Source organism: Diceros bicornis, chromosome 34 (genome assembly GCF_020826845.1).
Source record: "Diceros bicornis minor isolate mBicDic1 chromosome 34, mDicBic1.mat.cur, whole genome shotgun sequence".
Lineage (NCBI taxonomy): Eukaryota > Metazoa > Chordata > Mammalia > Perissodactyla > Rhinocerotidae > Diceros > Diceros bicornis.
This window is the reverse complement of record NC_080773.1, coordinates 31,286,748-31,301,608: the sequence shown is the minus strand read 5'-3', so window position 1 is coordinate 31,301,608 and position 14,861 is coordinate 31,286,748. Positions and strand designations below refer to the sequence as shown.

At 43.4% G+C, this 14,861-nt stretch overlaps 1 protein-coding gene across 2 annotated transcripts in view; it reads right to left on the bottom strand.

Moving 5' to 3' along the window:
* Positions 1-3,258: 3,258 nt before the first annotated feature.
* CACNG6 (calcium voltage-gated channel auxiliary subunit gamma 6) overlaps positions 3,259-14,861 on the bottom strand; it is a 24,591-nt gene continuing 12,988 nt past the window's right edge. For both annotated transcript variants that reach the window (XM_058530161.1, XM_058530163.1), the window contains exons 4-6: positions 12,396-12,470; positions 10,548-10,685; positions 3,259-3,772 (exon numbers count right to left, since the gene is read on the bottom strand). In XM_058530161.1, coding sequence (XP_058386144.1) covers positions 3,534-3,772; positions 10,548-10,685; positions 12,396-12,470 — 452 coding nt within the window. In that variant the 3' untranslated portion in view covers positions 3,259-3,533. The remainder of the gene's footprint in view (positions 3,773-10,547; positions 10,686-12,395; positions 12,471-14,861) is intronic.

Genomic DNA, 14,861 nt, shown 5'->3' with positions numbered 1-14,861 from the left:
ACAGAAAAACACATATGGTAAGATTCCATTTACACGAACTTCAAAAATACACAAAATGTAACGACACTTTTTTAAAAGCATAGAATTGTAGTTTGCAAAACTATAAGGAAAAGCAAGGGAATGATTTCTTCAAAATTCAGGTTGGAGGTTGATTATCTGTGAGAGTTGGGTGTTGTGGATATGGTACCAGCAACGATCAGACCTAGCAGCTTCCAAGATCCTATTTCTTTTTCTTATCCCAGCTTCTGAGGGAATGAGTGCTTTTTATTTTAATTCTTTAAACGGGAAGTTAGGGTTTTATACACTCTTTTGCATATATGAGGTATTTCCCATCTAAAAATAAATGTTTGTTGGATTTTAAAAAGACATGTTTGGATATAAGGCAAAAAGTCAACAATAGGTGAAGCTGAATAAAGAGCCTGTGGGTCTTCCACGCATTATTTACATTCTTGCAACTTCTCCGTAAGTTTGAAATTATGTTCAAAAAAGTTTTCAAATGTATACAGAAAGGACAAGAAGCGTTGTGGATTTAAAGTAGCTCCTATTTGCCTTCGCTTCCAAAAATACAAGGTGAAGAGATGCAAGTTAATGCTTTGATAAATTATCCCGTGGTATTTTCTGATTCTAGTTCTTTGTCTCTATTTCCTTCTCCCACTTCTGAGAAGTCCACGAAGACCCCAGGGAGGAAAAAGGGTGCAGAGTGTGGACCCCACGGGACAAAGACCAGAGGGCCCCTCCCCCAAGGCAGCTGTCCCTCGGGGCTTCCCTCAGCTGGCGGGGCACAAAGTCAAGTGGAAAAAAATAGTTCATGATGCCTTTTCCTAGCGCTTATCTCCGTTTATAATTACACATTCATTAGTGTGATGATGTGATTAATATCTGTTTCCACCACCAGACCGTCAGCCCATCGGAGGTCCCTTTTACTCTCTATTGTATGCCAGGCCCAAAGTGCCACTCAATAAATAATAATAACAGCAAGACTGATCCACTTATGACCGTGTGCCAGACGGTCTTCCAGGACTTTGCAGGGATTATTACTGCATTTACTCCTCACAGTGACTCGAGGAGCGATGAGCTCAGGTAAGGGTTGAAGACATGGAGGTTGAAGACATGGAAGACAGAGAGGGCAAGAAAGTTGCTCAAGCTATCAAAAGTGGGGTTTCACACCAGACAGTCCATGTTCAGAGCCCACATTCTCAGCGCGGACAACAGTTCCTCTCCTTGTTGGATGAAGAAGCGAATGCCCATCCCCAGCTCTCTCCCCTCAGTTTCCTTAGCATGATGCTGTGTTCAGTGCATAAGGAAATGAAGAGAATGGACTGCCGAAGAGTACATCGCTGAATCTGAGACAGGGTGCAATCAGCTAATCAAGAAAGGGTTACCCCACATTTCCTAGAGGACAAAATGATCTCCTCGGGGAAGCTACTTTCATCCCTGGGAAAATTTACATTATAAATGTTATAATATTTATGTAATATAATATCTTGTATTATGTAAATATTATGTTACATATATTTTATATTACAAATACTATAATATTTATACAATATGTTATATTGTAAATATAATATTCATACAAATATGTTATATTGGATAAATATGTTACATGTATGTAATATTATGAATGCTACAATATTTATAAAATATGATAGGAAACAATATAATATAATATTCTATATAAAGATTACTATAATATATAATGATGTTATAATTACATATAATTATATAATATATAATTGATTTTATAATTTATAATTAAATAATGTTTAAGAGAATATATTAATATAGTATAATAATATCCATAATATTACTAATATAAGAATCTGCTGATTATAATATAATCATATACTATGTATAAGACTAGTATAATCTAATATATATAATATTCTATATAATTATATTTATAATTTATAATTAAATATAGAAATATTTAAGAGAATCAAACTCAGAATACTAATACATTTGTATTCATAATCCTGCACATATTCTGTATTTTAAATATTTTTAAATGGTTAAGAGACTTGGGCCTTTGAGAGGTAACAGATTAGCTTTAGTAATTCCTATCTAACTGAAGAATTTATTCGAGTTGTGATTTTTGAGTTGAAATACATCGGTCTTCATAAGGGAGGAGTCCAGCCCTTTGGCTTGCAGGACTCGAACATCTGATACAAGATCTTCATTCACTGGCATCTGTTGGCGGTGTTATTATTCCAGCTTCTACCAACCCTCTGTTCACAATGATAAATACGTTCTCTAAGAAGATAGAAGCTTTCTCTGCAGTTCTCTTCGCTTCTTTCGAGTCCTCAGAATTCCCTTTCATGTCCATATTCCTGTCAATAGTCTCGTAAAGGCAACTTAGGCTTTTTCTATCATGTACCTCAAAACTCCCCCAGTCTCTACCTATTCCCCAATTCCAAAGCCACATCCACATTTTTAGGTATTTGTTACAGTAGCACCCCATTTCCAGGTACTAAAATCTGTATCAGCTTGCTAGGGCTGCCGTAACAAAATACCACAGACTGGGTGACTTAAACAAGACAAATATATTGTCTCACGGTTCTGGAGGTCGGAATTCTGAGATCAAAGCGACGGCCAGGTTTGTTCCTTCTGAAGCCGTAAGGGAGAAGCTGTTCCAGGCCTCCCTCCTTGGCTTGTAGATGGGGGGGTCTTCTCCTTGTGTCTCTTCACTTCATCTTCCCTCTGTACCTGTCTGTCTCTGAGTCCAAATTTCCTCTTCTCATAAGGACAACAGTCATGTCAGATTAGGGTCCACACTAATGACCTCACTTTCACTTGCTCACCTCTGTAAAGACCCTATCTCAAAATAAGGTCACATTCTGAGGTCCTGGGGTTAGGACTCCAACATATACTTTTGGGAGGGGCACAGTTCAACCCGTAACAGTGTTTGTGTTCCAAACTGCTAAGTTTTCCATCACTCTCTATGGGTTCACTGACATGCGACTCTGGGGCTAAGAAGCATGCGGTGGGTTTCTGGAGAGCACAAGGGGTCACTTTTCTCTATCCCAGAACACACAACAGCATCACAAACCGACTCCAAATCAAAGTTGTTAAATTTCCAAGCCTTTAATCCCAAACCAGACCACAGCGAGGTCAGACTCAGATATTCACCCCTCCCTCTACCCGAGTTTCAGATTAGCCAGAAGAAGTCTCTCCCACAGGTGAGCACATCCAGATGTGGGAAATCAATAGGTCCAACTCCCTCCCAAGACGCCCTAACCTCACCCCCCCACTCCCTAGTTACCCCATCAGGTCCCCACCAGCCTTCCCTGGGGACCGTCGTTTGCAAAAAGCCTCTCCCCATCCCACCCCCAAACATCCTAAATTCAGCCACTGAGGAAAATATTTACAGAGAGAAAAGATGAGGGTACAAGAGGCAGGTTTGTGCAAACAATGTGGGCCCCAGAGCAGGGAGAACACGGTTTCTCCAGGACATGGGGCCAAAGATTTTGAGGGGGGACAATAGAGAAAGGAGAAGAGTTTGGAAGGAGCTTAGAGAAGGGACAATGGTGGCTCTAGGTGGCCCTGTGCCCCCACTTGGGACAGAGTGAGCCCCAGGGCCAGGGAGGCAGGGTGAGCAGGAGAAAGCAGCCGCCCCCCAGCAGCAGGACCAGGCTGGCCCCCACACCACAGCCCAGAGACCAGGAGTATTCGTAGGTCAGGGCTGGGGGTGGGGGAGGCTCGGGGCTGACTCTCTGCAGCAGGGCTTGTACGGAATGCCGGAACACCTCCAGGCTGACCAGCAGCAGCAGGCCTGTGGGGAGAGGAGGAGGACAGAGTGTGGTGCTCAGGCCCCAGGGGACCCCAACTTGGGTCTGAGCATCTCCCCCTTACACCCCATCACATGCTTGCTCAAACAAGAAACCTGGGGGACCCCCCAGCACTCAGTCATTCAACCACAGCTAATTACTAAACACCTACCATACAGCAGGCACAATTTTGGAAGCTGGAGATAAAGACACAAATTGATAGAGACAGAAAGTAGAATGGCAGTTGCCAGGGGCTGAGGGGAGAGGGAATGAGAGGTGGTGTTTTCGTGGAGACACAGTCTCAGTGGGGAAGATGAAAAAGTTCTGGGGATGGATGGTGGTGAAGGTTGCACAACAGAGTGAATGTACTTAATGCCACAGAACTGGACGCTTAAAAATGGTTAGAATGGTGAATTTTATGTTATGTGTATTTTATCACTTTACAAAAGAAAAAAGCAAGCCGAGGAGTCAAGAATCGCAAAAGTCAAGTGAAGACTCCATCAAGGCTTTTGTGAAGAGTGACGGTGGAACCTAAAAGAGTCGAACTCATAGAAGCAGAGAGCAGAATGGTGGCTGCCAGGGGGTGGGAGGAGGGGGAAATGGGAGATGTTGGTCAAGGTTACAAAGTTTCAGTTACACAAGATGAATGAGTTCTGGGGATCTAATGTATAACATGGTGACTATAGTTGACAATACTGTGTTGCATACTTGAATGTTGCTAAGAAGTTAGATCTTAAATGTTCTCGCCACACACAAAGGAAGATAACCATGCAAGTTGATGGATATGTTAACTAGTTTGATTGTGATAATCATTTCACGGTGTATATGTATATCAAAACATCAAGTTGTACACTGTAAATATATACAATATATACTTGTCAATCATACCCAATAAAGCTAGAAAAAAGAGCAATGATGGATCACAAAATGCAGAGAAAGGCAGTCAAGTTGTAATGCAATTTGATTTAAAAAACAAAGAAAAAGAAAGAAAGAACAAGACAGACAAAGACACCTTTGTGTCATGGAGCCTATATTCTACTTGGAAAGGACAGAGGGTAAACAAATAAACCCAGGCTTGCAAAACTCAGATGCCTGCAGGAGATGATGAGAAAGTATAAATAAAGCAGGCACGTGTGGTGGGGACAATGACACAGAGCAGCCAAAACTCAGCTTCAGCCAACTGCAGCCCTTCAGAAATGGGGACTTACTTTACTAGATCTTCTGATTTTTCAAGAATAGCTAAAAGTTTTTAAAGGATTATTATTTTTACGGGAATTCGCCCAACCTTTAAATATTGGCTCAGAGAAATCTTTACACACTGCTCGCCAAACAAAGTACATTTATGGGCCATTGCTGCCCTGCAGCCTGCCAAGTTGCAATTTCCAAAGTAAACAGATGAGAAGACAAGATGATTTCAGAGAGTGATGTATGCTAGGATGGGAAGGGGAGTGACATCCAGGGACGGAGCAGGGACTTTACATGGTGTCATCAGAAAAAGCTATTTGAGCTGAGACCCAAAGGATGAGAAGAAACCAGCCATGCACAAAACTGAGCAATGGCAGTTCTAAGCAGAAAGAATGGCTGGTGCAAAGGCCCAGTGATAGAATGGAGTATAGCGTGTTTGAGGAAAAGAAAGAAGGTCACTGTGGCCGCAACAAAGGGAGTGGGGGAGGGGGAGAGCAGTGGGCCACGGAAGTGCAGAGGTGGGCAGGAGTCAGATCATGTGGGACCATCTGATGGTCATGCCTTAGGCATGGATCCTAGCTGCCTCCCCTCTCAGACCCTGGAGTCTGGCCTCAACCTCAATCAATCCCTGACCCTCCTTCCTCCCTGCACTCCAGTTCTCCCACGGTTTTTAATCAGGGACCTGGAGAATGCAGCCTGGAGTCTGCATACTGTGGCTCAACGGCCTCTATAAGCCCTTCTTGGCCCCACCAGCCCAGCATTAGGGCACTAGAGGTGGAAAAGGAGAAGGAGACATTGTCCAGTCCATTCATTCCTTTGCTAATTCATGCATCCTTGCATTCATTCAATGGATTTTAATTGAGCTGTCACTATAAAGTATATATAAAATATATAAACGAGACTAACAAAGCCCCTGTCATGGACTTTCACCCTAGAAGGGGAGATGGACAATAATCAAGTAAAGGTATTGCTGCGGTCTGAATTGTGTCCCCCTCAAAAGTTCATATGTTGGGGTTCTGACCCTCAGTGCCTTGGAATTGGACTATATTTGGAGATAGGGTCTTTAAAGGGATAATTAAATATAAATGGGGTGATTAGGGTGGGCCCTCATCCAATATGTCTGGTGCCCTTACAAGAAGAGGAGATTAGGAGACAGACACACACAGAGGGAAGACCACGTGAAGACTCAGGGAGAAGACGGCCATCTACAAGCCAAGGAGAGAGGCCCAAGAAGAAACCAACCCTGCCAACATGTTGATCTCGGACTTCCAGCCTCCAGAACTGAGACAATAAATTTCTGTTGTTTAAGCCTCCCAGTCTGTGGGACTTTGTTATGGCAGCCTTAGCAAACAAGAGCATACAGAAATATACAATCTCAGGTAGTGATCAATTCTATGAAGAAAAATAAGGCAAAGTAGAGACACAGCAGATAATGGGTCTACATTAGACCAGGTGGTCAACAGTGGTGCCCCTGAGGAGGTGATGTTTGATCAGAGACTTAAATGATGTGAAGAAATGAGACATGAGAAGATCTGGTGGAAGAACATTTCAGGCTGAGGGGACAGTAGCGCCAAATGCGTTGAGGAGGGAATGAGCTTGGAGTGTCTGAGGAATAGCCAAGAGGCCAATGTGGGCAGAGCAGAAGGAGCAAGCGCTAAGAGATGAAGTCTCATGTAGTCAGGAGCCAAGCCACTTAAGACCTTGGAGCCATGTTATCCTAGTGTTGGTAATTTATTGGTGGCTTTTGATCCACACAGGAACCATGATATGATTTATGGTATAAAAATATCACTAACCCAAAAACAAGGGGTAGGTAGGATTTGGCCATGGGCTGTAGTTTGTAGATCCCTGGCCTTGACACACTAGCCTTGTGCCAACAATCTAACCAAATGCTCTCACGTCCCGTCTTCCACTAGACCTTATGAGGTAGGTGTTATTATTATCCTCACTTTACAGATGGGAAACTGAAGCCTAGAGAGGTGGAGCTGGGGTCTGAGCCCAGCCAGGTTTATTCCATAGACTATTCTTGTAGGCACATCACTATACCTCCTCCCTGATGGAGCCTGACTTCCCTTGTATGACCTAGAAGGGTCCACGTGATCTGGTCCCTGTTTACTTCTTCAGCGTCCTTTCAAGCTGCATTTCCTGTCCTTTAGTAGTATGGAGTAGGACTTCTTCAGGTCTTTAAATGCACCAAATTCTTTCAAGCCTGGAGACCTTTATGCTGCTTGGAATAACTTTCTGCTTACCCCTCCCTGAGTCTGCCTTACACATCCTCATTCTTTGCATCCCTATTTAATGTACACTTCTTCTGAAAAGCCTTCCCTGACCACTGCCACTTAAGTCTACATTGGGTCTCCCTGTTATACACTTTCCTCTTACTCTTCTCTTCTCATTTATAGCATTTATCACAGTTGGTAATTATTAACATATATTAATTTATATGAGTATGTTTACTTGTCTAATTTCTATCTCCCCCCCTCCAGACCATGAGGGCAGGAAACTTGTCTGTCTCATATCTCTAAAACATAGAACAACACCGGACATACATATTTTATGGAGGGAAACAATATAACCTGAACATAACCCTTTACCTAGGTAGACCTCAAAACTTAATCTGCCCCGGTTCCTGACACCCAATATAATCATAGTAATTACAGCATCAAATCCACCCCTCACTTTCATTTGATTGTACAGTTTGCAGAACATTTTCATGCCCCAGACTTTCACAAAACACTTTCACATCCACCCCTTCATGGCATCCCCAAGAATCACACAGGCATGAGTTCAATAATAACACCAGCACCAAATTCCTACAAGCAGTAAATTCCATGAGAACAAGGATCATCTTAATCTTATTCATCATTCTATCCCCAGTAGTACCTAGCACATCATCTAGCACTTACTAGATATTAGAGACATACTAGTTGAATGAATGGATGGATGAAGAGATGGAAAAATAGATAGATGGAAGGAGAGAGGGAGGAAGGGAAGGAGGATGGATAAGAAGGAAAGACGGAAAAGAAAGAAAGTAAGAGGGAAGAGAAGGAGGCAGGAAGGAGGCAATTGATGCCTTCATTGAAAGGATGGATGGATGGAAGGATGAATGGTTGGATGGATGGGTGGATGAATGGAAGAATAGGATGGATGGATGAATGGATGAGTAGGATGATGGATGAATGGATGAGTAGGATGGATGGATGAATGGATGAGTAGGATGATGGATGAATGGATGGGTAGATGGACGGATGAATAGGATTGGTGGATGGATGAATGGATGAATAGGATCGATGGATGAATAGGATAGATGGATGGACAGGATGGATGGATGGATAGATGGATAGATGGATGAATAGGATGGATACTTGATAAATGGATACTTGGATGAGTGAGTTCAAGGATATGGAAAGATTTAAGCCCAGAGACAGAAAAAGATTTGCCCAAGGTCACACAGCTCTTAAGAAGTTGGGACTCCAATCCAAATCTTTTGATTCCCTGTTGATTCCCTGGTCCTCCTTTTACACTGTATCCTCCTCACGCTCCCTGCTCCAGTTACACTGGCTTTCTTTCAGGATCTCAAATTCATCAAACTTTTTCTAGCTTGGCTACCCATACTTTGACATTTTAAGTATCATCTCCTCAGGGAAAACCTCTCTAATTCTCTGCTTTAAATCAAGTGCTTTCATTACATATTGTCATAGAACTCTAATTTTCCTTCATAGCTTACTGCAGTTTGTAATTGTGGGATGGTTTGCATTATTCCTGTGTCCTTAACCAGATGATAATCTCCATAAGGGAAGACACTTTTCTGTCTTGTACACTCTTATATATTATATATACATATACATACGTGTTTAACATGTATATATGTATTGGGTGTAATGTGTCTGTGTGTGTATCAATGAATTAAATGAACTAAATGAATGAATAAATGAATAAAATGAATGAAAGGAAAGAGGATGACTGAATTTTCCCCTTCATTTAGGAAGATATCTAAGGCAACAAAACAATAGTAAGAATGTGATCATTATTATTTCCCATTCATGCATGCTCTTGAACACTCATATGTCTCCCTGGCCTCATCCTGCACCTAGCCTCTACTTCTTTTATTAATTAAGGCTGCCATGTACTTTTGTGCAAGCTTTGCCCTGTTTTATGCTCTGATCTTTATTCTGTCCCTCAAAGTTACCGAATCTTTTACAGCCTTCATACATGCTATTCTTTTTTTACCACCACCATTATCATCAGCACCACCACCATCACTATCACCACCAACATCGCCACCATCATCACCACTATCACCACCACCACCACCACTATCATCATCACCACCACCACTACCACCAGCATCACCAGCATCATCACCATCACCACCATCACTAGCTTCACAACCACCACCATCACCACTACCACTATCATCACCACCATCACCATCACCACCACCACCACCATCATCACCACCACCAGCATCACCACCACCACCACCATCACTAGCAACACCAACACCACCACCACAATAAAAATCACCAATATTGCCACGACCACTGTCACCACATACCTTAACTAGATAATTCCTATTTATCCTTCAATTATCAACTTAAATGTCACTTTCTCGAGGAGTTTCTATGACACGCCCCCACAGCTCAGTGATTTATCATAACTCTCATCACAATTATAGTTGAATTATTACATTGTAATTACTGGTTTTTGTCTACCTTTGCCAGAATCTAGGCTCTATGAGTGCATACACAGTGTCTGTCTTGTTAATCTTATATCTCCAGCCATTAGCACTGTGCCTGGAACATAGTAGGTGCTTAGTAAATACACAAGGATAAATAACCGAAGCTTATATAATCAATGACCTCTCTATCCACCTTAGAAAACATTTGATCCAATGAGGACTACATTTCACGAGATGTAGCATTGTTTTGGACACTCAACTCCAAGAATGTAACAGAGTTACAGACTTGTTGCAGACCCCAGGTCCAGATCTAAAAGAATGTTTGGAGACCTTCCAATTCTCAGCCAACAATAGGGCTTAGAACTCTCTTATATGTGAGCCTACTACAGCCCTTGTGCTTCCCAGCATACAACAGTGCTTGGAGACCTCTCCCAACCTCCCAGCATGCAACAGTGTTTGGGGACCCCAAGTTCAAATCTAAAAAGCTGTTTGGAGACCCCCTCAATTCCCAGCCAACAACAGGGCTTAGAATTCTCCCATCTTTGGGACTTCTACAGCCCATGAGCTTCCTCCAATTCCCAGCATACAACAGCGCTTGGAGACTCTACCTCCCAGTATGCAACTGTGCTTGGAGATCCCACTTCCCAGCATGCAACAATCCTCGGAGACCCTGGGTCTAAATCTAAAAGTGTTTGGAGGCCCCCCAATCCTTAAGCAACAAAAGAGCTTGGAATTCTCCCATCTTTGAGCCTACCTTGGGCTTCTCCCAACTCCCAGCATGCAACAGTGCTTGGAGATCCAACCTCCCAGCATGCAACAGTACTTGGAGATCCCACCTCCCAGCATGCAACAGAGCCTGGAGATCTGAGCTCCCAGCATGCAATGTCCTCAGTCTCTAGGCTCTCAGCCCTCACCTGAGAGGCCCAAGCAGATGGCTCCAACTCGGAGCAGGAACTGTGCACCTTTGCTGAGCACCATGATGATACAGAGGCACCCCAGGGCCATGACTGCCAGGCCTAGCACTGCTATCACTGCAGCCGCCAGATTCACCTCTGCAAGGACGGGAAGGGGAAGAAGTAGAGAGCGTGGGATATAGGGAGTGGGGAGAACTCCCCTATAAGGACCCAGAAACAGGAAGATGGAAGATTCAGAACTAGAGAAGAATTTTCATGTAGAGGATTATCCAGTCCAATATTTTACTTATACTGTTGAAGGAATTAAGACTTGGAGACGGTCAGTTATTTGCTTAAGGTCACAGAGCAAATGAGCCAGGATTAGAAGGAGACGGGAACTGCCAATTATTACTTATGATCTGGTCACCATTTGTTTATAGGTGAGGAAACTGAGGCAGTGGGCGTGTGGGCAACAACAGAGGAGGTGGTATGTTACAGTGGGATGATCCAAGTCGGAATTCCCCCCAGCCACTTCCTAGCTGGAACATTTTGGTAAAGTCAGGGAACCTCTCTGAACCTCACTTTCCTCCTCTAGCAAATCAGGATCAAAATTCCTATTTGATTGGGCTGTTGTGAGGATTAGAAATCACATATGTGGGGCCGGCCCCGTGGCTTAGTGGTTAAGTGTGCGCGCTCCGCTGCCGGCGGCCTAGGTTCGGATCCCGGGTGCGCACTGACGCACCACTCCTCCGGCCATGCTGAGGCCGCGTCCCACATACAGCAACTAGAAGGATGTGCAGCTATGACAGACAACTATCTACTGGGTCTTTGGGGGAAAAATAAATAAATAAAATCTTTAAAAAAAAAAAAAAAAAGAAATCACGTATGTGAAGTGCCCAGTGCAGTGCTTGGCACACAGAAGTTGCTCCATGCATGTGCACCATGATTATTTTACTATCTTAAAGGGGCAGAGTGACTTGCCCAAGCTCACTTAGCACAAAGACAAGAGAGAAAGCATTGGAGAGAGTAAGAACCACTGTTTATTGAGGACTTACTATGTGCCAGGCTTCACACCATATGTTTTAGTTGCATCATCTCATTAAATCCTTACAAAGACCAGATAAGACAGATCACAATTCTTCTACTGGTGGGGATGTAGCAGGGTGATAGAGAGGCTGTGGTTAGAGTAGAAACGATAGTCTTAAGAGCGGCATTGTCCAGTATGGTCACCACGAGCCATATGTGGCCTCTTAATTTCAAATGGATATAAATTAAACAAAATTAAAAACTCAGTTCCTAAGTTACACGAGCCACATTCAAGTGCTCAGTAGCCACGTGGGGCCAGTGGCCACCTTATCAGTCAGTGCAGACATAGAACATTTCCCTTTTCACAGAAGATTCTATAGGAGATCGCTGCTTTAGAGTCAGAATTCTTTGGGTTTGAATCCTGTCTCTGTCACTTCCTGGGAAAAAAAAACTTAACCATTTATGGACTTCCATTTTCTCAGCCGGAAGATTAAGATAAAGCCCCCACCTTGCAGGGTCATGCAAGGACTTGACCTTTTATAAATGAAACACCCAGCGCTGGGCTTAGCATGTAGTAGAGGCACATTTGTGAGATGTGAAAGTGCTAGCCACAGAGAGGGGTAGTGACTTTCCCAAAGTCACACAGCACATTGCAAAGGGGTAGGAGCTGGGGTGGGAGTGTTGGGCACAGGGCTCTGGAAAACCATGACTCTACCGCCACCACCCCTCAAAGATGGGGTCTCCCCAAGACAAAGCAGAGAGGATGACAATGCTATCAAGAACTTCTCTGGCATAGTCAGTATATCGCCATCACCACACCACCCTGGGGTGAAAAGTTCTCACCTTTCTTTATGGTTCTCTGGAAGACGTGTTCATTCTCCCCTGTGGTGAAGAACTTAAAGTAGGTGCAGTTTGCTTCTGTGGGAGCAGGAGAGAGAAAGGGAGGTAATGACATGGAGGTCCCGAGTGGAAGTTCAGGACTGGGCATTTATCATAGCTCACAGTAGCCTAAAAATATGACATTAGCATCCCTGATATACGGAGGAGAGAAATGATGCTCAGAGAAGTAAAAGCCACCTGCTATTACACAGCTATCCAGGAGCTGGGATTCCAATCCACAGCTTTGAGGTCCAGACCTGTGGCCTGGAGCGGGCTATTGACCTCTCTGGGCCTCTGATTCTTCCTCTATAAAATGAGATAATAGGTATCTTTTCTGACTCTGTCATACGGGTTTGTTGAGGGTCAAGTGGGATTAGAAATAGATAATCACTTTATTCAACAAAAAACACTAAGATACAGGCAACAGAAGGCAAACAGACTCAGAAGAGATTCTTATCTCAGAAAGGATTCCTGTCTGGGCTACACAAAGAACTCCTGCAGATCAGCAAGAAAAGAGAGGTAATCCAATTGAAAAATGGGCAAAGGATATGAATAGTCAATTCCTAGAAGAGGAAGCCTGGATAACTCAGAAGTACAAGAAAAGATGCTTCACCTCACCAGGGATCACAGAAATGCAACTTAAGTCAGCAGGGAGCTGCCACTTTAGATCAATTAGATTGGTAAATATTAAAAGGATAATATCAAGCATTGAAAGGATAAGAGGAAACAGCTGGGAGCATAAACTGGTACTAATCTTTTTGGAAAGCACTCTGACACACTTCATAAAATGAAGTATGTTTATACCCTACAACAATTTCACTTCTGGGTATACATCCAGAAAAAAACCACATGCAGGAACATATATGTGGATGTTCACTGCAATATTGTTTATTACAACAGGGCGTTGGAACCAACCTAGGTGTCTATCTCTAGGGGAACAGACAAGTAAATGTGATGGATGCTCCCCATGCAAATCTCTGTAGCACATAATAGCCACAAATTAGAATAACAGAAAGCAGCATGGAGAGATCTGAAAACACAGTGTTGAGCAAAAAAAAAAAAAAATAAATAAATAAAAAACAAAAATCTATAGCACAGGGCCGGCCCCATGGCTTAGCGGTTAAGTGCGCGCGCTCCGCTACTGGCAGCCCGGGTTCAGATCCCGGGCGCGCACCAACGCACCGCTTCTCCGGCCATGCTGAGGCTGTGTCCCACATACAGCAACTAGAAGGATGTGCAACTATGACGTACAACTATCTACTGAGGGGCTTTCGGGAAAAATAGGAGGAGTATTGGCTATGGATGTTAGCGCAGAGCCGGTCTTCCTCAGTAAAAAGAGGAGGATTAGCATGGAGGTTAGCTCAGGGCTGATCTTCCTCACAAAAAAAAATAATAAATAAAAATCTATAGCATGATGTCATTTGTGTAAATTAAAAATACATATATATATATACAAAGTAACACCATATATTTTCCAAGTTAAAATATATATCCATGGATGCATATAAAACACATTACAGAGATGAGTTAGGAAAGGATGAGAAAAAAGAAGAATGTAAAATAAAGCACAAGAAGGATCTTGCAAAGGCTGGTAATGATTTTGTGACATACACCGAAGAGTACGATTCATCCAACTTTGTATACATGAAGTCCAAGAAATCCTAAACTAAAAAAAAAAAAAGGCACTTTCTAAACTGCACTTTAATGCCAGAACTTCCCACAGAATTCACCTAGTCCAACTTTCTCATTCTACAGATGGGGAAACTAAGGCATGAAAAGGGAGGAGAGGGGCAGAGAATAAGAGGGGTGAAAGGAATAGGAGAGGGGCCAGGCGGTCTGGGGAAGTGGAAAGGAATTTTCTAAATTGAAAGAAGATGTGGAGGGACAAGAGATAAGCTCCTGAGTCAGGTTTGGGACACTCCTCCTGGTACTCTGCGGGAAGGAGAGGGCATGAGATGTCCCGCCAGGAGCAGTGGGAGGTGTGGATACTCCGCCTGGTACTCTGCGGGAAGGAGAGGGCATGAGATGTCCCGCCAGGAGCAGTGGGAAGTGTGAATCCTTATCCTGGAGCAGCAATCCTGCAGCAGCAAGAAGGAAAGGATGCTTCGTGCAGCAGAGTGAAGGGCAAGGGTGCTATTTGTGGAAGTCAGTGGGGGAAACGTGGTCTTCACCAAAGAGGGAAATGTGAAGTGCCATCTAGAGAGTAAGAAGGTGTGGTACATCTTTCTGGGAGAGTGTGGGGTGTCTAGCATCCCATTTTGGCTACTAATGATTTAGGACATCTTGTCCCTGACCCCAGAAGATATGGCATACTCCATTTGGAAAAGAGTAGGACATAGGTCACCGCCTTGTAGCCCCTTGGGATGTCCTTTGATGGGCAGTGGGATATTTCTGAGATAAAGTTGTGAGATGTCTTCTGAAGGGTGAGGA